At 38.2% G+C, this 21,983-nt stretch overlaps 1 protein-coding gene across 5 annotated transcripts in view; it reads left to right on the top strand.

Annotated features, from left to right (window-relative positions):
• PKP4 (plakophilin 4) overlaps positions 1–21,983 on the top strand; it is a gene marked incomplete in the record, with an annotated part of 244,819 nt that overhangs the window by 198,180 nt on the left and 24,656 nt on the right. For all 5 annotated transcript variants that reach the window (XM_045164071.1, XM_045164074.1, XM_045164064.1 and 2 more), the window contains 4 exon segments: positions 6,489–6,677; positions 8,772–8,991; positions 15,526–15,658; positions 16,769–16,982. In XM_045164071.1, the coding sequence (XP_045020006.1) occupies positions 6,489–6,677; positions 8,772–8,991; positions 15,526–15,658; positions 16,769–16,982 (756 nt within the window).

Here is a 21,983-nt window from a genome sequence, read left to right as displayed (position 1 = left end):
GCCTCCTCCAAAGGAAGCCTGAAGAGAGAAATAGTTCTGAGGATTCCTGTTCCCCCTACCCACACCCCTCCCTGTTTATGAACAGTAGCTGAAATCCATGTTTGCAGGAGAGCACAGAGAAAACCAGGAAAGAAAGTGGGCACAGAAAGGACCATCTCCATGTTTAACCCTGAGGGCTGGACTTTTGTGGTTTAAGAAACCTGCTTCTCTTCACATTGCAGGTGAAGTTAAACTTTATGTTTCAGGGGAAAAAAATTATAGCCTACTATGGATTTTTTTGTTCCCCTGAATACCACAGTGTTCAAAAGAAGCAAAGGGTTTCTTAAAAATGTTGTAAGGAAGCTTTGGTTCCCATCATCTGTCCACCTGCCCAGTTATTCTGAATGTAGATCCTAACTTGTAAATTCCTTTCTTTTTTTAATTTCAGAAAGTGATGTGCTTGTCATATTTACTATGGTTCTTGAGTTCAAAGACTTAACAACCTGCTAATTGAAAAGCCTAAAGCAATATTTTGTAATAGATTCAGACACTTGAATATTTGGTGATCACAATTTAAGTGATGTGTATAAATTATGTCCTACAACAGAAAAATATGTCTGCCCCAACACATTCATTAAAATATAACCATAGCATATTAAGGCAAGTTTTGAGAATAAAAAGAATTCACATTTGAAAGATAAATTTATGTTTGTTTTCACTGACTTAAATATAGAGGTATATATCATTGAGGTAGGTAAACTTGATATGTATTTGTGGAATTGCAGCAAATTGTCTTCCACTTCAAAAGATACTAAATTATAGTAGCCTTTCTACAAAATCACCTTACTTAATCTATTCAGTTCAGTTCAGTCACTCAGTCATGTCTGACTCTTTGTGAAGCCATGGACTGCAGCACACCAGACTTCCCTGTCCTTCACCAACTCCCAGAGTTTGCTCAAACTGATGTCCATTGACTCAGTGATGCCACCCAACCATCTCATCCTCTGTCGTCCCCTTCTTCTCCTGCTTTCAATCTTCCCCAGCATCAGGGTCTTTTCAAATGAGTCAGCTCTTCGCATCAGGTGGCCAAAGTATTGGAGTTTCAGCTTCAGCATTAGTTCTTCCAATGAATATTCAGTACTGATTTCCTTTAGGATGGACTGGTTGGATCTCCTTGCAGCCAAGGGACTCTCAAGAGAGTCTTCCAAAAGCATCAGTTCTTCAGCGCTCAGCTTTCTTTATGGATCAACTCTCACATCCATACATGAATGACTACTGGAAAAACCATAGCTTTGACTCTGTGGACATTTGGTGGCAAAGTAATGTCTCTGCTTTTTAATATGCTGTCTAGGTTGGTCATAATTTTTCTTCCAAGAAGCTAGCATCTTTTAATTCCATGGCTGCAGTCACCATTTGCAGTGATTTTGGAGTCCAAAAAAATAGTCTCTCACTGTTTGCATTGTTTCCCCATCTATTTGCTATGAAGTAATGGGACCAGATGCCATGATCTTAGTTTGCTGAATGTTGAGTTTTAAGCCAACTTTTTCACTCTCCTCTTTCCCTTTCATCAAGAGGCTCTTTAGTTCTTCACTTTCTGCCATAAGAGCAATGTCATCTGCATATCTGTTGCTGCTGCTGCTAAGTCGCTTTAGTCACGTCCAACTCTGCGACCATACAAACCGCAGCCCACCAGGCTCCTCTGTCCCTGGTATTCTCCGGCAAGAACACTGGAGTGGGTTGCCATTTCCTTCTCCAGTGCATGAAAGTGAAAAGTGAAAGTGAAGTCACTCAGTCGTGTCCGACTCTTCACGACCCCATGGACTGCAGCCTACCAGGATCCTCCATCCATGGGATTTTCCAGGCAAGAGTACTGGAGTGGGTTGCCATTGCCTTCTCCATCTGCATATCTGAGGTTATTGATATTTCTCCCAGCAATCTTGATTCCACCTTGTGCTTCATCCCCCCCAGCGTTTCTCATGATGTACTCTGCATAGAAGTTAAATAAGCAGAATGACAATATACAGCCTTGATGTACTCCTTTCCCCAGTTGGAACCAGTCTGTTTTTCCATGTCTAGTACTAACTGTTGCTTCTTGACCTGCATAAGATTTCTCAGGAGTCAGGTAAGGTGGTCTGGTATTCCCATCTCTTAAAGAATTTTCCACAGTTTATTGTGATCCACATAGTCAAAGGCTTTGGCATAATCAGTAAAGCAGAAGTAAATGTTTTTCTGGAACTCTTGCTTTTTCGATGATCCAGCAGATGTTGGCAATTTCATATTTGGTTCCTCTTCCTTTTTAAATCCAGCTTAAACATCTGTAAGTTCATGGTTCATGTACTATTGAAGCCTGGCTTGGAGAATTTTGAGCATTATTTTGCTAGCGTATGAGATGAGTACAATTGTGCAGTAGTTTGAGCATTCTTTGGTATTGCCTTTCTTTGGGATTGAAGTGAAAACTGACCTTTTCCAGTCCTGTGGCCACTGCTGAGCTTTCCAAATTTGCTGGCATATTGAGTGCAGCACTTTCATAGCATCATCTTTTAGGATTTGAAATAGCTCAGCTGGAATTCCATCACCTCCACTAACTTTGTTTGTGGTGATGCTTCCTAAGGCCCAGTTGACTTCTCATTCCAGGATGTCTGGCTCTAGGTGAGTGATCACACCATGATGGGTATCTGGGTCATGAAGATCTTTTTTTTGTATAGTTCTTCTGTGTATTCTTGCCACCTCTTAATATCCTCTGCTTCTATTAGGTACATACCATTTCTGTCCTTTATTGTGCCCATCTTTGCATGAAATATTCCCGTGGCATCTCTAATTTTCTTAAAGAGATCTCTAGTCTTTCACATTCTATTGTTTTCCTCTATTTCTTTGCATTGGTCACTGAGGAACATTTTCTGATATATCCTTGCTCTTCTTTGGAACTCTGCATTCAAATGGGTGTATCTTTTCTTTTCTCCTTTGCCTTTAGCTTCTCTTCTTTTCTTAGCTATTTGTAAGGCCTCCTCAGATAACCATTTTGCCTTTTTGCATTTCTTTTTCTCTGGGATGGTCTTGATCACTTCCTCCTGTACAATGTTACGAACCTCCATCCTTAGTTCTTCAGGCACTCTTGTTTATCAGATCTAATCCCTTGAATCTATTTGTCACTTCTACTGTTTAATCATAAGGGATTTGATCTAGATCATACCTGAATGTTCTAATGGTTTTCCCTATTTTCTTCAATTTAAGTCAGAATTTTGCAATAAGCAGTTCATGATTGGAGCCACAGTCAGCTCCTGGTCTTCTTTTTTCTGACTGTATAGAGCTTCTCCATCTTTGGCTCCAAAGAATATAATCTGATTTCCGTCTGATTTCCGTATTGACCATCTGGTGATGGCCACGTATAGAATCTTCTCTTGTATTGTTGGAAGAGGGTGTTTGCTATGACCAGTGCATTTTCTTGGCAAAATTCTCTTAGCTTTTGCCCTGCTTCATTTTGTACTCCAAGGCCAAATTTTCCTGTTACTCCAAGTATCCCTTGACTTCCTACTTTTGCATTCCAGTCTCCTGTAATGAAAAGGACATCTTTTTTGCATGTTAGTTCTAGAAGGTCTCGTAGGTCTTCATAGAACTTGAACGTTACTGGTTGGGGTGTATACCTGGATTGAATGTGATATTGAATGGTTTACCTTGGAAATGAACAGAGATCATTTTGTTGTTTTTGAGATTACACCCTATAACTGCATTTTGGACTCCTTTGTTGACTATGAGGGCTACTCCATTTCTTCTAAGCGATTCCTGCCCGTAGTAGTAATGGTCATCTGAGTTAAATTCGCCCGTTCCAGTCCATTTAAATTCACTGATTCCTAAAATATCGATGTTCACTCTTGCCATCTCTTGTTTGACCACTTCCAATTTACCTTGATTCATGGACCTAACATTCCAGGTTCGTGTGCAATATTGCTCTTTACAGCATCAGACTTGACTTCCCTCACCAGTCACATCCACAGCTGGGCGTTGTTTTCACTTTGGCTACATCTCTTCATTCTTTCTGAAGTTATTTCTCCACTCTTGTGCAGTAGCATATTGGGCATCTACCAACCGGGGGAGTTCATTTTTCAGTGTCTTATCTTTTTGCCTTTTCATACTGTTCATGGGGTTCTCAAGGCAGGAAAACTGAAGTGGTTTGCCATTCCTTTCTCCAGTGAACCACATTTTGTCAGAACTCTCCACCATAACCCGTCCATCTTGGCTGGCCCAACACGGCATGGCTCATGGTTTCATTGAGTTAGACAAGGCTGTGGTCCATGTGATAGGTTTGAACTTAATCTATTGGGGCTATATAATTTTGTAATTTTTTAAATGTTAATCTTTAAGACTGTGTATTTTTGTTTTAATGCATGAGTAGGTAAATAAAAATATTAACCATAATATTACAAGGATTTCTAATATCAAAAAATTGCTGTGTCTCACTGTAATTCTTAAGTTCTTTATTTCCTGTTATAATCTGTCACATACAGTAATTTCATCTCACTAGGAATCCTGTATCAGGAAATGTTCACTGGATACTTTCTATAGTTGTAAGTGTTAACAAGCTCATTTAGGTCCTTTCTTATGAAATCATAGTAAATGGTCACAAAAGTTTGCATATTACATGAATTCCATGGAAGACTCCAGCCAGATACTTGCACGGTGAGCCTGTCACATTTTGAATGGAACAGAATGCTTTGATCTCGTTTCACACCACAGTGGGAGTGGGCCAACGGGACTTGGTGGGCTTTAGGAGCATCCAGGGCTCAACTTGCCTTGGCCCAAGTGTTTGTGATCTTCAGTCTCACAGTAAATCAAGTGTTCTACTGAATATGAAAATAGCACCTCATACTGAGAAGATTTCCAAGGACTAGGTACATTTTGCTGTCCTGTTTATGTCACAGTTAACAATGCTGGCACTTTTGTTCAGGATTCTCATGGGCTCTATAAAGAAATGGAGTTTATACTCTCTAAGAATGAGAAATCTGCCAGTAAATACAAAGCTGAAATCCTCAAATGAGAACTTGACAATAACAATCATAATATCATCCTTAGAGTTACACGGGCTTCCATGAGCCCCTGGTGAACTAACCTCCCTCTTTAACCTTATGTTTGTGGAGGGCTCTGTCCAGTTCAGGGTTTCTCACACTGTGTGTCATTGATCCTTGAGAAGTAGTTTTGTCCAATGTTGAGTGTGCAGTGACAGAGAGGGTACAGAGAGAGCTTCCACTCAGCCCTCCTCGAAAGCTCTCTGAAGAGGATGAACTGCATTTCCTTTTCGGCTCTGTTTCCTCAATTTTGGAATGGGAAGATTTGACTGAATAATTCCCCAATTACAAGTTATATAAACTTGTGATCTTTATTTCAGCAAGTGGGTAGCCAGTAGCCAAAACCCACATTTGTTCATTTAATTTCTTCCCCTGTCACATTGCTCTCTGGGATAGGTAATAATCATTCATTTTAGAAGCTTTATGTATTAACTCTCTTGCCACTCCTCACTAAGCAACATATAATTATCACTCACATTCAGCCCCATTTGTTTTTAGTTATGCTATGATTATGTGAGCTAACAGGATGTGAATGATTATATCTTTTTGTAATTAGTTACTGTGTTGACTATTTGCAATCTTTTTAAAAGCAAATATATGCTGACTGACTTCAGATATGTTTGTGCTTTTCCTTCCTCATATTTGGAATATAACCTGAGTTGATACTCTTACAAAGTGACAAATTTTGCTTACTAATGATGACAAATCATAAATTTCTGAGCATCATAGTACAGAAAATACTACGTCACTTTTTTAAAGAAATTAAAATATTTGGGTTTGGAATCTGCATTATGAACAGTTTGAATGAAAGAGTGGTTGAAGTAACAATACTAATACACTAACTTTGTACTTTTCCTTTATACCAGAAAGAAGGTAAACAAGAATCTGGTATGTGGGTTCCTGGAAAAATACCTGTTTTGGTTTTGTCTTGTTTGTTTTTTTTTAAATTGCAATAACAAATAATAAAATAATGCTTTATACATCTTATTAGTTTGCTGATGGTTTTTTAAACTCTATAACATAAATTTCATTTTTCTGTAAAAAATTTGCATGAGTAAATTAAGACAAAGGTCAGAACAGTTCTTGAATATCAGCCTATTTGTAAGTACTATGATGTAGGTGTTATCTTAAGCATTGGGATTTAAAGAGGTGTGGGACATGGTGGTGTGCTCTTTTTGGTCACCATCATAAAATAACTTACAGTTGGGGGATGAATTTCAGAATATCAAGCCATTTAATAATTTTGTGTGTATATATGTATATTTTAGAAAATTTGCTTTTATTCTGCTGCCAGGAGAAAGTCTTACTTTTAGAGTGTATATGATATCCTGTAAAACTCAGTGGGTTTGGTATTTAGACTCAGCATTTGGTCATATTGATTAGGAGTTATACTTTTCACCTCACCACAGTGTTCTAAGTTTCTTAATGATGTAATTTTCCTGCCTGTAGGCTTACGGAGTTCTTATGCTAGTCAGCACAGCCAGCTTGGACAAGACCTTCGTTCAGCTGTGTCTCCCGACTTGCACATCACTCCTATATATGAGGGGAGGACCTATTATAGCCCAGTGTACCGCAGCCCAAACCACGGAACCGTAGAGCTCCAGGGATCACAGACAGCGCTGTACCGCACAGGCTCAGGTGGGCATCTGCTCTCTTCGGTTCCTTTCTTACTTTCACAGGTCCAAGAGTAGAGGATTTTATTGAGATGGGTTTCCTGGTAGAATGAACTCACATTGTCCATTTGGATGTTAGATAAACAGTTACAAAAGCAGATCAATAAACAGGAAAATAGAAGTTCAATTAGTACCTATTTATTTGTTGGCTTCCCTGGTGGCTAAGATGGTAAAGAATCTGCCTGCAATGCAGGAGATCTAGGTTTGATCCCTGGGTCAGAAAGATCTCCTGGAGAAGGGAATGGCTACCCACTCCAGTATTCTTACCTGGAGAATTCCATGGACAGAGGAATGTAGTATCTGGTGGGCTACAGTTCATAGGAGTTGGACATGACTGAACAACTTTCACATCATAGATAATATATTTTTACCATAGTTCAGTCTAAACAGTTATACTTTAGTTCACAAATAAGTTTGTATAGCTATAAATCTGACTCCTTGAGTTCAAAGCATATAAGAAAGAAAAGTTTGGGGGAATATTTCTTTGTAATTTTTGTTGCCTAGAATGCATCTTTAGAGAAAATCCTATGTGAGCTATTCGCTTGTCTTTGATTTGGCACATATGTGGCCCAGGTATATTTGGTATTACTCTTTTTTGATTCTGAATTTTTTCTGAATGTTTAAGTGGTAGGATGTGAAATAAATATTCCTTATGATGGACTCAATCTAGGGCAGAATGCAGTGCTGACAGTTACAAAAATAGGGAGCTAGTGAGGGAAGGATTGAGAGTTTGGGATTAGCAGATGCAAACTAGCATATGTAGGATCGATGAACAACAAAGACTTACTGTGTGGCACAGGGAACTATATTCAATATCCTGTGATTAACCAGAATGGAAAAGAATAGGAAAAAGAATGTATATATGTGTGTATATATATATGAAATGGAGTCACTTTGCTATAAGGCAGAAATCAATTCAACATTGTAAATCAACTATACTTCAATAAAAAATTTTTAAGTCAAAAAAGGAAAAACAGGGAGCTAGTGAATCACATTCTTGCACCCTGGCCTCATGTGTGCCACTCCATAGTCCCTGATAGAGCAGAAACTAGAGCCTGTGACCCCAGGAGCTGCCAGATTGTGCTACCAGTCTAGTTTATAGATTCTCAAGAGGCCCCTTCTTTAAAAAAGAAATTAGTATAGGTTTATTAACATACCCATAAATGAATTCTGGATAGCAATGATAACACCCTAAAGGCACAACTCTTAGAGCCATATCTCACAGACCACCACGAGGGAAAAGACTGTTATTGCAAAAACTGACAGTTGGGTCCACTGTGGGGTTTTTCTTCTAAGAGAACGTTACAATTTTTAATAGATGTTAGTGGAGAAATATTTCACTCTTTTGGTCTACACATTGAAGAATTTTTTGTGAGGTTTAAGAAATAAATAATGTTACTAAAATATGTTAATTGCAGGAAGATTATAAACACAATCATTGGAGAGCTACCTATTGGGATAATATGGAAAAAAATGTTAAATACACTGTGCAATACCTTATACATAGCATCAGGCAATAATTTTAGGGAGTAGCTTTAAAAGAATTTGATTGATTTATCAGTCTTGTTTCCTGTAAAGTTTTTTTTTTCAGTGTTATCAAAATCACACATCTATAAATAAAATGTACATCAAAATAAGTAACCAGTATTCACTACATGTCCAAAGATTGGTTTCAATAATCTATAAGTTTGAAAAAATATCTTGCTTGTTTTTTATTGCTAAAATTAAGTTATAAAATTTTCCTATTTATTTCTAAGATCGTTATCCTTTCTTTCACTTGCAGTTTTGTTACTGAATCTTAAATATATTAAGACTTACTATGGGAACGGATTTATAGTTTCATTTTTGCTCTTTCCTGCCAATAAAATTGATATTAATATTTGTGTTATATTAAAAACTTCAGTTCCTTTTCCCACTAATGAACTAGATTGGTAATATCTAAAAGTAAGCAATTTATATAACTGTTAAAAACCCTTCTTAAAATTAAAAACATTTTTACTTTGAAAATTATTTCTTTGTGGAGAACATACTAATCCTTTTTAAAATGTTGACTTTCTAGTAGGTGTTGGAAATCTGCAAAGGACGTCCAGCCAACGAAGTACCCTTACATACCAAAGAAATAATTATGCTCTGAACACAACAGCTACCTATGCGGAGCCCTATAGGCCAATACAGTACCGAGTGCAAGAGTGCAATTATAACAGGCTTCAGCACGTAGCACCGGCTGATGATGGCACAACGAGATCCCCGTCAATAGACAGCATTCAGAAAGACCCCAGGCAAGTACTAGCTAAGAGTCTCCAGAATGCCACCGTATCTCAGGAGTCAACCCTTTCCTTCATTCTTTTTCTTTTTCCCAAGTTGCCCTATCTATTATAGTGTCAGTAAATTCTCATCTCTAATATTTTGCAGCACTGTAGGTCACTGAGGTTAATTTTTAAAGATAGTTTCCTTCTTTTGGTGCATTAATAATAAAGTTAGAGAATGCACAGGTCTATGTGAATATCTGCAGCATCCATCATTTTTCAAAATTCTTTACCAAGGCAACTACCTGAGAGCCTTAGTCTGAATTACACAAAAGATTTTAAAGGATCATTTTATACCCTTTCTTTTATCTTGACTGATTTTTTAGATGATGGCTTCAGAAATGCATGAGGTTGTTTTGTATCGGGAAGTCCCAGTGTCACGTGTATTTTGAATCATGTTGGTCAGTGCCGTGTTGTGCTTTTATCAACTAGGTCCTTTGAAAAGCTTCTTGCCATTTAGGGGGAAATAGTTTACAAGAAATTGTCATATTGCATAAGCAAAAAATATTTATTTCCTTGTTTTAATTTTATTTGGTCTTGTAGAAAACATGTTTTATTAAGATATGCATGAGTCATTTAGTACTTGATTGATTTTGAAAAACTAGCCTCATGTCTTTAATGAAAGTCATTTAAAATATTCAGGAAATAAAGATTTTTAGAAACTAAAAGAGAATTTTAACTTCTGAAAGAGTGATATTATTTCTAAATTTTAAGCAGCTTGAGTGTTATTTTAAGGCATATATTAGCAAGATTTCATTCTCTCTTCACCCACAAATAGTTATTTCACTGAAAGATTGTTATAATTATCAATTCATTTTTAGCAGCCTACCAGCTCATTCTAATGAATGTGAATTTAAAGTATGAGTGAGCTTTGGTTATTAAAACAAAATAACCTTAGATACTTTGAACTGAGTGGGAAGCCCACTCCCCCACTAAAACTACTCCACCTATTCACTCTTGCCTAAAATTTTTTTACAGTGTATGCATACATTTGATTCAGCTATTCCTGTTTGCCACCATTCTGTCATTTTAAGGATTTTTTAAAATAATTTGTCTAATAGCACCTCCAGTATAATTAAATTAAAATTTTTTACATGATTTTGTTTTTTTGAAGTCCTCACAGGAACAACAGAGTAGGGCACTCTGATAATACAGAAATTCTCTAAAGGGTTTTGAATTGTAGATAATTTAGACCATACCTTGGCTGAACCTGCTGAGAAGAGAATAGCTATCCAGAAAATCAGTGAAGTGTGATTAGAGCTTTGAGTTTAGTATGCATTCTTGAAGACTTAAGTTTTGACCTCTGTTTTGAACTGATTCATTATAAACAAGGATTTCATGTCTGATAATACACTTCAGTTATTCATAGTATGATAATTTCATAGTCTGATGCATAAAACTATTGTGGCTAGCTTTGATTATGTGCAACTTCACTGATAATGTATTTTGTAAGATGAATAAATGATTATCTTATAATAATAGGTGCGTTTATTCTAGTCAAAACTGGAATCTAAGTGAGTTTAAAGTTTGAATATTCAAACCAAAGTAAAAGCTCATGACAATTTTAGTTTTAAAAATAACAACTTTAATATTTGTATTCATTTCTATACCTACTTTGTTATTAATGCCACATCATAGTTAGCCTGACGCTTTCCCTGTAAGACTAAAGAAATTATTGATGTTTTCTATATATAAGGGATGAATTTTTTTAATAATGATCTAGTTTACAGCCAAAATGTATTAATGGTACAAATAATTCATCTGAAAGAAGGAACAAAGTACTTACTATGGAAAGTGGCAGTGAGACAGAATTCATGTTATTCTTTTTGAGGAGGGCTTTAGCTCTGACACTCACCAGCATAATTCCATTTACTGTCTCTTTGATCTTTATGCTATTGTCAAATATTTTACTTCTACATACATTGTAAAGCCCATAATATGGTACTGTTATTTTTACTGTAAATAGTCAGTTGTATTTAAAAAAAATTATACGAAGTCAGAAACACGATCTTTTTATTCTCCTACATAATTATTTATAGTTTCCTGCACATCTTCCTATAAATTCTAGTTTCCATCTCAACTCATTTCCCTTCATCCCAAAGAACTTTCTCTAGCTTTTCTTGTGTTTCATGTCTGCTGCCAACACATTCTCTCGGCTTTAACTTATCTGAAAGTGTTTTTATTTACTAATTTTTAAAGGATATTTTTGCTAGATATATGATTCAGGATTAATAAGCTTTCATTTTCAGTGCTTTAAAAAGGACATTGTTCATTATCTTCAGAGTTCCATAGTTTCTGATGCAAAATCAACCAACATTTGCATTATTTTTCTCATTAAAATAATGTATCTTTTCTCTGACTGACTTTCATATTTTTTCTCTTTTTTGTTGACCTTTAGCAGTTTTACTCTAACAAGCCTTAATTATGTTTTTCTTATATTTAACCTGGTTGGGGTTCACTGAAATTCTTTATGTGTTGGTGATTTTACCAAAGTTGGGACATAGTTAACTATTATTTCTGTAAATATATTTTTCTGGCCCAAAATTCACTCTCCTCTCCTGGAATAACTTGACACCATCTCGCAAGTTACTGTAGTTCTGCTCACTTTTAAAAAGTCTTTTTTCTCTGTGTTCTTCATTTAAGACTTTATTAATCTGTCTTCAGATTTGCTGTTTTTTTCTCCCATGGGCTCCAATCTGTTGTTAAGCCCATCCAGTGAATTTTTTTTCAGACAATTTGGCTTTTTTTTTTTAATAGTTTTCATGTCTCTGATGACATTCCCCATCTATTCCCTCCTTAAGTATATCTTTTGCATTATGTCGTTGAGTGTGTTTATAAAAAGCATTTTAAAATCCTCTGATCTTCCCAGCATCTATGTTTTCTGTAAGTCTGTTTCTGTTATTTTCATCTCTGAGAGTCACAGTTTTCTGTTTCTTCTTCTGCCTTGTAGTTTTAAATTATAGGCTGGTTGTTGTGGATGATATATTGTTAGCACTCTGCGTTGTCTCCTCTTAGGGGTCTAAGCTTTATTGTGGCAAATAACTAAATTACTGACAGGTGCTGTTTGATCCTTCACAGTTGATTCTGTTCCTTACTAGGACAGATCTATTTTAGATGGGTTTTACTCTCTAGCACATGGCCCTTACTCTGTAGCATTGTTGTTACTCCTAAGCATGGCCTTTGTGGAGACTAAATGCTGAGGTGATCAGTAAGGTCTGCACTGTAACTGGGCTGGAGGTCCAACATCACCTGGTACGTATTCAGTTCTCATTCTGCCCTCCACCAAACCTGCATATATGCAGTGCTCATACATACATATACAGCCCAGTGCTCAACTAACGACTCGTGAGTAGACCATACACAGACTTGCAGCGTCTCCTCTGCATAGCCCTCTCCTCCCCAGTATCCTGCCCTGCAAATTTTAACCTCTTTAGCATCTCCAAATTCCAGTGTTTCCCCCTCAGGTAACTAAGACCATCATGCCCAAATGAACTTGCCATCCATCCAGCCCATGAATTGATAGCAGTCTTTCCAGGATAAATTTCTGCTGAAAATCAAGTTTGGAGTTGATGCCAGCTGAGCCTAACTCCCCATCTCCAACTGGAGCCCAGCCTTTGTGTTGTCTGGCCTTGGTGACACCCAGGGACACTAGGAAATCTTGACCATTTAAAGAGGACAGAATGTATATTCGTAATTATTGAGTCTTCAAGGAAAGATTAAATCACACTCCTTGCACTCTGCTAATTACCTTGTAGATTTATATAGTGGGCTGTAGACAGATTTTCATCAGAAATGATTAACAAAGTTTCAATGCATAAATGAAAATCTGCCTTTATAGAGACTGCCCCTACTTAGTATATGGTTCATTTTTCAGGGCTGATCAATGTTAGTAAAATATATATATCCTAATTCTAAGTATGTAAAATACTTTAATATATCACCACAATTTAGTCATCACAATCAGCCTAAGAAGAAGTTAGAAATAATAGTTTTATTGTTCCTATTTTACAGATGGTAAAACTGGAGTTCTAAATAAATGGTTTTCAAAATCACATCATAATTGAAAGACCTTGGACTTAAACATAGGCAGTCTAGCTCCAAATTCTGTGCTTTTTCTGCTCTTATCCTCTGTCTCTTGGTATTTGTGGTTTTCTTAGTGCCTGTCTATCCCCCAAACTGGAAATTTCCATGTCATCCTTGACTTTAGTTTTCAGTAAGTAGATTATCTGGCTGCTGTCCAAAGAATAGGTGGGGGAGGGCTGATATTTGAAGGACAGTGAACCCAGGTGGCATGTTATTGGTTCAGCCAAGATGGAAAGAGTAGATGGGTTGGATTTATATTAAATATTTTGGAGATGGTTAACAGAGTTGCAGGTGGATCGGATGAGAAAGATAAAGGGAAGAGAAAAATCAAGGATGGTCCTATTTTATTTTGGGCAAATGTGGGGATGGTGGATAGTCTTCTTGCAACCAATTTTTCCTGATTCTAGTATATTCTCTACTTGGCCACAAGAGTTATCTTCCTTATAAATGTGACTGTATTGCATTCTCTCACTCTTCTGCTTTAAAACCTCCACCAGGTAACGTTTCCTGTGTGGGAGAAGAACACATGAACCACTGAACTCCACCTCTTAATACTAATGCCAGGTTCCTTGTCTATCTATATCTAATGTTGTTTGATAGTGCCTACCTCATGGGGCAACAGTCAAGCTAAGTGAGATAATGTCTGTAAAGCTCTTGACATAATATCTGACACAGATAAACTCAGTAACAGTTCATGTTAGAGTATTAAGACTAAGCTTTTTTAGCTTGAAATTCATGACCCTGTACATAAAATCATGTCTTACTCAATGCTTATATCTCCAGCACCCCCTGTGGCACTTGTAGTAGGAATTCCCTGATGGGCGGTATGAATGTGTGTGTGCAGGTATGCAATGACCTGCCCCTTTGAAGTGGGTGAACCAGTTTATAACAGTTTACTCCATCCTGTTATCAAAGTCTGCAAATGTGTTGCTTTGTGAACCATTTGTAAGAAACTTATCTTTATGCAACATAAGCATAAAATCACATATAACAAGGATACCAAACAGTGAGCCATTTAAATGGCATCAGAAAATTCTGACCATGTGGTATTATCTTTTTTTAAAAATGGTATGAAAATGTGTATGTATATTTAGTATGATTGTGTACTCATTATACAAGGAGGGGGATAGTACAGGGGTAAGGGCACAGACGCTGAAAGCTGATTGCTTGCTTGCTGTGTCGTGTCTGACTCTTTGCAACCCCGTAAACTGCCATGGGATTCTCCAGGCAAGAATACTGGAGTGGGTTGCCGTTTGCTTCTCTAGGGGATCTTCCCAATCCAGGGATTGAACTTGCATCTCCTGCATTGCAGGCAGATTCTTTACCACTGAGCCATCAGGAAAGCCCACCTGAAAGCTGATGCCTGGATTCAAATGTTGCTCAGCTGTTGACTAGCCAGGTGTCTTTAGGCAAGTCGCTTAGCACTTCTGCTTCAGCCTCCAAATCTGAAAGACTGCTTTAAGTATAAATGCATTAACATACATAAAATGCCTGGAATAGTGCCTGGCACAGAATAGGTGCTCAGGAGATATTACATTCTGCTGCTGCTGCTAAGTCGCTTCAGTCGTGTCCGACTCTGTGCGACCCCAGAGACAGCAGCCCACCAGGCTTCCCCGTCCCTGGGATTCTCCAGGCAAGAACACTGGAGCGGGTTGCCATTTCCTTCTCCAATGCATGAAAGTGAAAAGTGAAAGTGAAGTCGCTCAGTCGTTCCCGACTCTTAGCGACCCCGTGGACTGCAGCCTACCAGGCTCCTCTGTCCATGGATTTTCCAAGCAAGAGTACTGGAGTGGGGTGCCATTGCCTTCTCCGATATTACATTCTACTTAATAATAATACAGTTTTTAACAATTCTGTATACACACATGCACACTTGATATGTTGAAAAAAGGCCAACAGGAAACATAAACAGTGGTTTTCTCTGGATATAGGATTACTGGGGAAAAAAATTATTACCATGTTTTATATTTATTATAATCAAGAGCAACCATATATATTAAATTTCTTATAAACCAGCAGGCATGCGGTATTTCCACTCGCCTTCTTCCTCCCTCCCCAGACGTGACATCTTCTCAGCTAGCTGAAGTGCACTTGCACTCACACCTGCAGATTTCTTGCAGAGGCAGAAAGGCATAAAATTAGAATCAGGAGAAGGAAAACAAAAATGGAAAAGTAACTCATATTAAGAACCTCCTTTGTGCCCCGGATTCTTTCTGTGCATCATGATTCTTTAAGATCATAAGTATCTGTGATATGTTCATCAGTGGAAAAATATTATTTATGTATATTTTAAAATTTTATTTATTTTTTAGGATATTCGTAACGTCCTATTGTGGTCTCCACTCTTTTCTTTTGACAGATGTTTTGTTCAGTTTATGGTAGACCCTGGGCCTTGCTTTCTGAAGCCGTGTTTTTCTCTTGCAGGGAGTTTGCCTGGCGTGATCCTGAGTTGCCTGAAGTCATTCACATGCTGCAGCACCAGTTCCCGTCAGTTCAGGCAAACGCAGCGGCCTACCTGCAGCACCTGTGCTTTGGTGACAACAAAGTGAAGATGGAGGTACAGGACCAGAGCCTGGGGTGCCCAGGACAGCAGGCGGGGAGCGGGGAGGGTGGAGCAGTGCCTTTCTATTTAGCAGCTGTGTGCCTGCGTGCTTGAGAAATGGCCCAGTGCGTCTAGAGGCCCTTTAAAAGAGATGTTTCGATACCAGTTACTCTTTTACTTCTCAACTGCGCATTTCAATATTTCTTGGGAAAAGCTGCAATGAGGATATTTCTGGAAGTACATTTAGCTTTTTCAAATCATGTGTCCACTCATTACCTTATTTATAAAACATGAAGCAAAATCAATTTTAGCTGCAGTTTTAAAAGTATTTTCTGTAAATCTATTAGATACAAATTATAATATGTACTTGTGAGCTCACGTATTTTATGAGATTCTGGTCAAGATTGGTGCCAACACGTAATTAAGTAAAGAATTTATAGCCATTACTAATTCTGAATATATATGAATATTTTATTTCAGATTTTAAGCATTTTGAGCTTTTATTGAAAATAGTCACTGGTTTTGGCTGGATTTCACATTTTAAGCCACTTTTCCCCCTGCAGTGTCATGCAGCATTTGTTTTTTTCATCCCTTAAAATTTAGAACAACACACAGTTACAGACCTAAAGGTGGATACTGCAGATAAAGCCCCAAAATATTCATATAATATACTAATGAAGTGACAAATGGAAGAAAATTTAGAAGAGGAGAGTCACCCAGAGACACGATTCTAGAAAGCCAATGACTTCAGTCAAAACTCCGCTCCTGTGTTTTCTTCATCCCCGCATAACTTTGTTGTGCTTGTGTATTTGTGCATTTCACTCAGAAACAGCAGCGTGATCCCTGTGTACGTTCAGAGGTTGGTGTGTGACTGTGCTACCTGAGTGTGGCCCTTCGTCCACCTAGGGTCTCCCTTCCCTTCTTTAAGCCATGAACCTGTGAAAAGAGCTTCATCTTAGAGAGCGTCCTTAAAATTTATAAAGCACGTTTTCTTAGAATAAAAAGTGCCCTTTTGAAATGATCTGAACTTATCTGTTTTCCATGATCTTTCCATAATAGTCTTTTGTTTGACCTCTGATTGACCACATGTCACTTAGGCCTGGTGCTTAATATTTTTCATTCTAGGTGTGTAGGTTAGGGGGAATCAAGCATCTGGTTGACCTTTTGGACCACAGAGTTTTGGAAGTTCAGAAGAATGCTTGTGGTGCCCTCCGAAACCTTGTTTTCGGCAAGTCTACAGATGAAAATAAAATAGCCATGAAGAATGTTGGCGGGATTCCTGCCTTGTTGCGACTGTTGAGAAAATCGATTGATGCAGAAGTAAGGGAGCTGGTCACAGGTGGGTAGAAAATGTGATCTTGTCTTGAAGGAGGTGTTGAAAACCATCTAGACTCTGCCCGTGTGTGCTGGCATTGGGAAGGACTGTAGAAGGTCTAGGAGGAGGTGCTGATAGAGTGCTCACAGCTGTGACGGTGGCTCGTACAAGTTACTCGAATGGTTCAGAGGCCCTTGCAGCGCTCGAGTCGTCTCTCCTAGTCTCATTCGTTGTGTTCGCTAGTGAGCAAGTATCAGCTAACAGATCTCTTGTTCACAAAGGGTTGAATACATTATTTTTCATTACACACTCCATAGTAATTACTCATTTTAAATAGATTTGGTTTCCTTCGTTATGAAAATAAACTGTACTTAATGGATTGGCTACCTGCCACTTCAGTTCAGCCAGTGTCTGAATGCCTATTAGTATCTCAGACACTTCTCCAGGTAATTGGAGATGTAAAATGGATAAAAGTCCCTGCCCTCATGTAGCACTTCGATTCCAGTGGAGCACAAGTGATTTTCTGTGAATGTCAGTGAAAAGTGGCAAGTGCCCAACTCAGTAGAGGTTGCCCTGGGAGCACAGCTGATGGGTAGGGAAGTTCTCTGAAACCAAAGGAGGCCGAAAGGTTCAGGAGGCATTGGCTGGGTACAGAGGGGATATATTTCCAGTCGCAGGCAGAGGCTCGGAGACAGCATGGGATGTAAGCAGAGCTATCAGCAGAAGGGGGATTCTGCAAGAAGATAAGACCAGAGAGGAACACAGGCCTGCTTTGGGGAACTTGTGTTCCCGATGCAGTGGGAGGGATCACAGGGCATGGCATGGCTAGTTTGGGCTTTTAAATGCGTTCTTCCAGCAGGCAACTGGGTGGGGGATTAATTTAAAGTAGAGGAGTCTGGCACCTGAGAGGGCTGTGAGGAGGGTAGGAGTCTAGAGATAATGGCTTGTACTATTCACTGGTAGTGGGCAGTGAAGAAGAGGGAACCATGAGAGAAATATTTCATGGCCAGGGCTTGATTGTCAAATTTGGGGAGTGAGCAACCCAGAGAAACAGTGATGCTTTGTCTTGAGGTCAAGCTGAAAAAACCATTCTGTAGGAGGGTGAATAAATGACAGCACTATTTATAATAGACTATTAGGGGGAAATACTGAGTATTCATTGGTAGAGAAATGGTTAAATAAATGGCAGTACATCCACACAGCGAAACTACATAGAAGGGTTAAAATAAGTGCATTAGCACTATCTGTAGCAACAGAGAAATCTCTACAACTGCTTGCAGAATGATAAACCCAGTATGATACTATAGTATAAGTGTTAAAGTATGCAGGTTGAGGCTGTAATTTATTTTTTGATAGAGACACACGCAAGAAAGTCAAAAAATTTATTGAAATGATAAAAGAGAGATTCAGGATAGTTGGTTATGTCTACAGGGTTCAGGTGGAGAAAAAGGGATTGGGGAGTAAAATCCAGCTCCATTTCTTTAAAAAGAAAGAGAAATCTAAAACAAATAAGACAAAATGTTAATGCGGCTGATCCTTGGGTAACCTGGGGTTTGGAGGCACTGATCCCCTGTGCAATCAAAACTCTGTGTATAGCTTACAGTCAGCCCTCCACATGTGTAGTTCCGCCGTATCTACAGTTCTACATCCATGGATTTGTACCGGCTGTACAGCACTGTAGTTTTTACTATTGAAAAAAAAGCCACATTATTAGTGGACCCATTTCAAACCCATATTGTTCAGAATTCAATTTCATTTAACAAAACTGGGGCTAATAGACATCTGGGTGTTTGTTTTATACTTGCTTTGCTATTTTTCATGCTTGAAATAGTTAACTTAAAAAGTTGTAACAACGTTCTTTTTCAAAATTAAACCCATTCCCCAGTGGCTTCCACTGTCAAATCAGAGCTTTAGGTTCTGTCAGCTCTTACTCAGTCACACTTAGGAATATATTAATAACAAACCATCTTGAATCTAATATTTAGTTAAGGGGAATCAGCTTTCTTGTAAGATATTAATGTTCAAAGTAAATACCCTGTATTCAAATAAAGTATGAAAATTGTGTACTAAAAGTAGAATCCACATTATGTATAAACTCCAAAATGGATTGCTTGCCCTAATGTAGTTTGAATATTAATGCTTTAACACATCTAAATTACATATTGATTTAGGTGTATGTACTTCCTTTTTATAATATGTTCTTAAAACATCAAACCCTCTCACACACACAAAAATAATTTCTTTGTATTTACATATTGTGTATTGTGTGTGTGTATGAAATGAAAACTAGAACAAGAAATAGAATTAAGAAGAAAAGATTATAGACATAGCCGTTTAAGAAGCTAGGACCGTCACTGTGATTACACCCAAAAATTTATCCTAAGCTCCCTGTTAGGCATAGAGAAGATGGTGTTATTTGCAGTATATGAGTTTTTTCTTTCCTCATATGATATTTCTTTCCCATCACTTTGAACATATATATGAATGTTCAATATTTTCTCCCAGTAACATACCTGTGCAGCCAGCAAGGCTACCAAATGATGTGTGCGGGCTCCCTGAGGGACCAGGGGCAATCCAGGGTCAACCTGACCTTGGAAACACAGCGTCTGCTAGATCTGGTTCTCTTTTGATTAACTAGGCCAATTTTTCATGGCTTGGTCCTTAACATCCATAATGTGCAGCTTTTTTCTCTTCTATCATAATTTCTCACAGGAAGAGGGAGTCTTGGCAGCTTTTTTGTTTCTGAGGTTTTATCCTTGGGAGGAATTGTTACAGTGTCTTTCCTGAACTGAGCTCAAGAAATTTGTTATGATTTAGTGATGAACAAGAAGTAAAGTACATGAAAGTTTGGTGATTTCTTTTTCATTTTAGAATAAATCAAATTTATTTGAAGTAGAGCCAGACTGTACTACTAAGGGCTTTTATGTACTAATTTACCTGGTGCATACTCTGGATGGGAGTGCTAATTTAGCTGCTTTACTATATATTTCATCATTTCTATTTGGGAACAGTACTAAGTTGCTGAGAACACAAGATATTTTAAGACTTGGACCTTGACCTTGAAAGGAGGATATGAGTTTTCCCAATTCAAAAAACTATTTCCCTAATAGATTGTATCAGTTCCAATATAAAACTAGCAACAACCTCTGATATTTCTGTCTTAGAAACAGCTGCCAGTAGCTTTTAGCCTATTTTAGAAGTATTTTTTAGCCATAGTTATAGGGTAGGGAATATTACCAACTGTTTTATAACTCTGTATTTGTACCTGTAACAATTTATGCTGGTGTGTGGATGGATTGCTTATGAAATTTTTTTGCAAAAGTAGGCTTTGCTTTGGAATGGGAGTAGCCAGTGTGTAAACAGGTCACTGAGATGACAATATAGAAAGGAGCTGGACCAGAGAACTTACAGAATTGAGTTTCCAGTTTCAAAATGCTATATGTCAGCCCAAGTTTGATTTGTATATAAACATTATCTACCTAATATGAAACTACCAAATCATAATATAAATTGAGCATGGTTACTTGGCGGTATATGTGTATTATATTTATACATTTATTTGTAGGTTAAGATTTATGGAGACAAGAAAAATCTACTCACATTTCTCAATTCCAGAATTTAGTAGTACCAACTTTAATGATCAGTAGTGGTTTATTGTTATTTTTAAATTTATTTATTTATTCGTATTTTTAGCTGTGCTGGGTCCTCATGGTGGTGCATGGGCTTTCTCCAGTTGCAGTGAGTGGGGGCTACCCTAGTTGTGGTGCAAAAGGCTTCTCGGTGCAGTGGATTTTCTTGTTGCAGAGCACAGGTTCTGCACATGTACTTAGTTGCCCCGTGGCATGTGGAATCTTTCTGGACCAGGAATTGAACCCTTGTCCCCGGCATTGACAGGTAGATTCTTAACCCCTGGAACCACCAGGGAAGTCCTCAGTAGTGTTCTAAGAGCAACTAATCCCTGATATGTTTTAGAGAATGACAACATCTAGAGATCCTTCTGCCCTTTCATTAACTATTCTTCAAGTCAAACACTCGTAAACTGTCTCTAAATCATAGAATCACAGGATTGGAGGGGACCTCAAAATTCATTTTGCCCATCAGCCATCTAACGCATGGAGCCCCTGGGTGGCTTCCCTGGTGTGCAAGCCGCCCACCATTTGCTTGAACCCACAGGGACAGGGAAGTCACTACTTTGTTATTACTCAGTCATTAAGACTGAGCAGCAGGGTTGTCCAGAAAGCACCAAGAAAACATTAAGTATGACTGGAGAAGCAAGGAAGAGAAGCCCTTGGGAGCTCATTTTGCCTAGGAATAGCCACTCCAGTATTCTTGCCTGGAAAATTCCATGGACAAGGGGAGCCTGGTGGCTACAGTCCATGAGGTTGCACAGTCGGACATGACTAAGCATGCACACACATAGTCCCAAGCCCAGCCTTCCAGACTGCTCCTAACTGGGAAGGCGTGCCCCAGTCTGAACCATTCTCATTAAAACACATCTGCTCCAGTCTTGGTATGCAGGGTGTGCTATGTGACTGCATCACCCAGCATTCCCTATCACCTGTCCATCTCCTAGAAGCTATCCTTCCAAATACTAATGTTCTGCCAGTGTCTCCACAAAGTACTCTGACCCTGGCCAACCTTGCATGATGCTTAGTCTTTGTAGGTATAGCCTAAGAGTTCTTGAGTTAAGTTATAGTCAACTTTGGATCATGAAATGTTAAAGCACAATGCAACTGTCATGTTCAAAATATTGTATCACTTGAAAATTGGTATCCCCTTGTCCTGTTGTTCTTAATATTAAGTAATTCAACCTAGTTATTAATCCAAAGCCCTTTTTTCTAGTTCCTTTTGTTTCAGTTTGGCATTCTTAACACACTTCAGTGAAGAAGTTTTAACCATTAAAAAGATGCCTCGCCTTTGCTTTAAATATAATAACTGTCCAGGGCCTGCATTTTGGGCCACATCTTTATTTTCAGGGGAAAAAAGGAAAAAATACTTTTAGCCAAGTATATTTTCCCAGGAGAG

The sequence above is a fragment of the Bubalus bubalis genome, chromosome 2, assembly GCF_019923935.1.
Source record: "Bubalus bubalis isolate 160015118507 breed Murrah chromosome 2, NDDB_SH_1, whole genome shotgun sequence".
NCBI lineage: Eukaryota > Metazoa > Chordata > Mammalia > Artiodactyla > Bovidae > Bubalus > Bubalus bubalis.
Note: the sequence above shows the minus strand (reverse complement) of the source record. Positions and strands in the feature narration are given on the sequence as shown.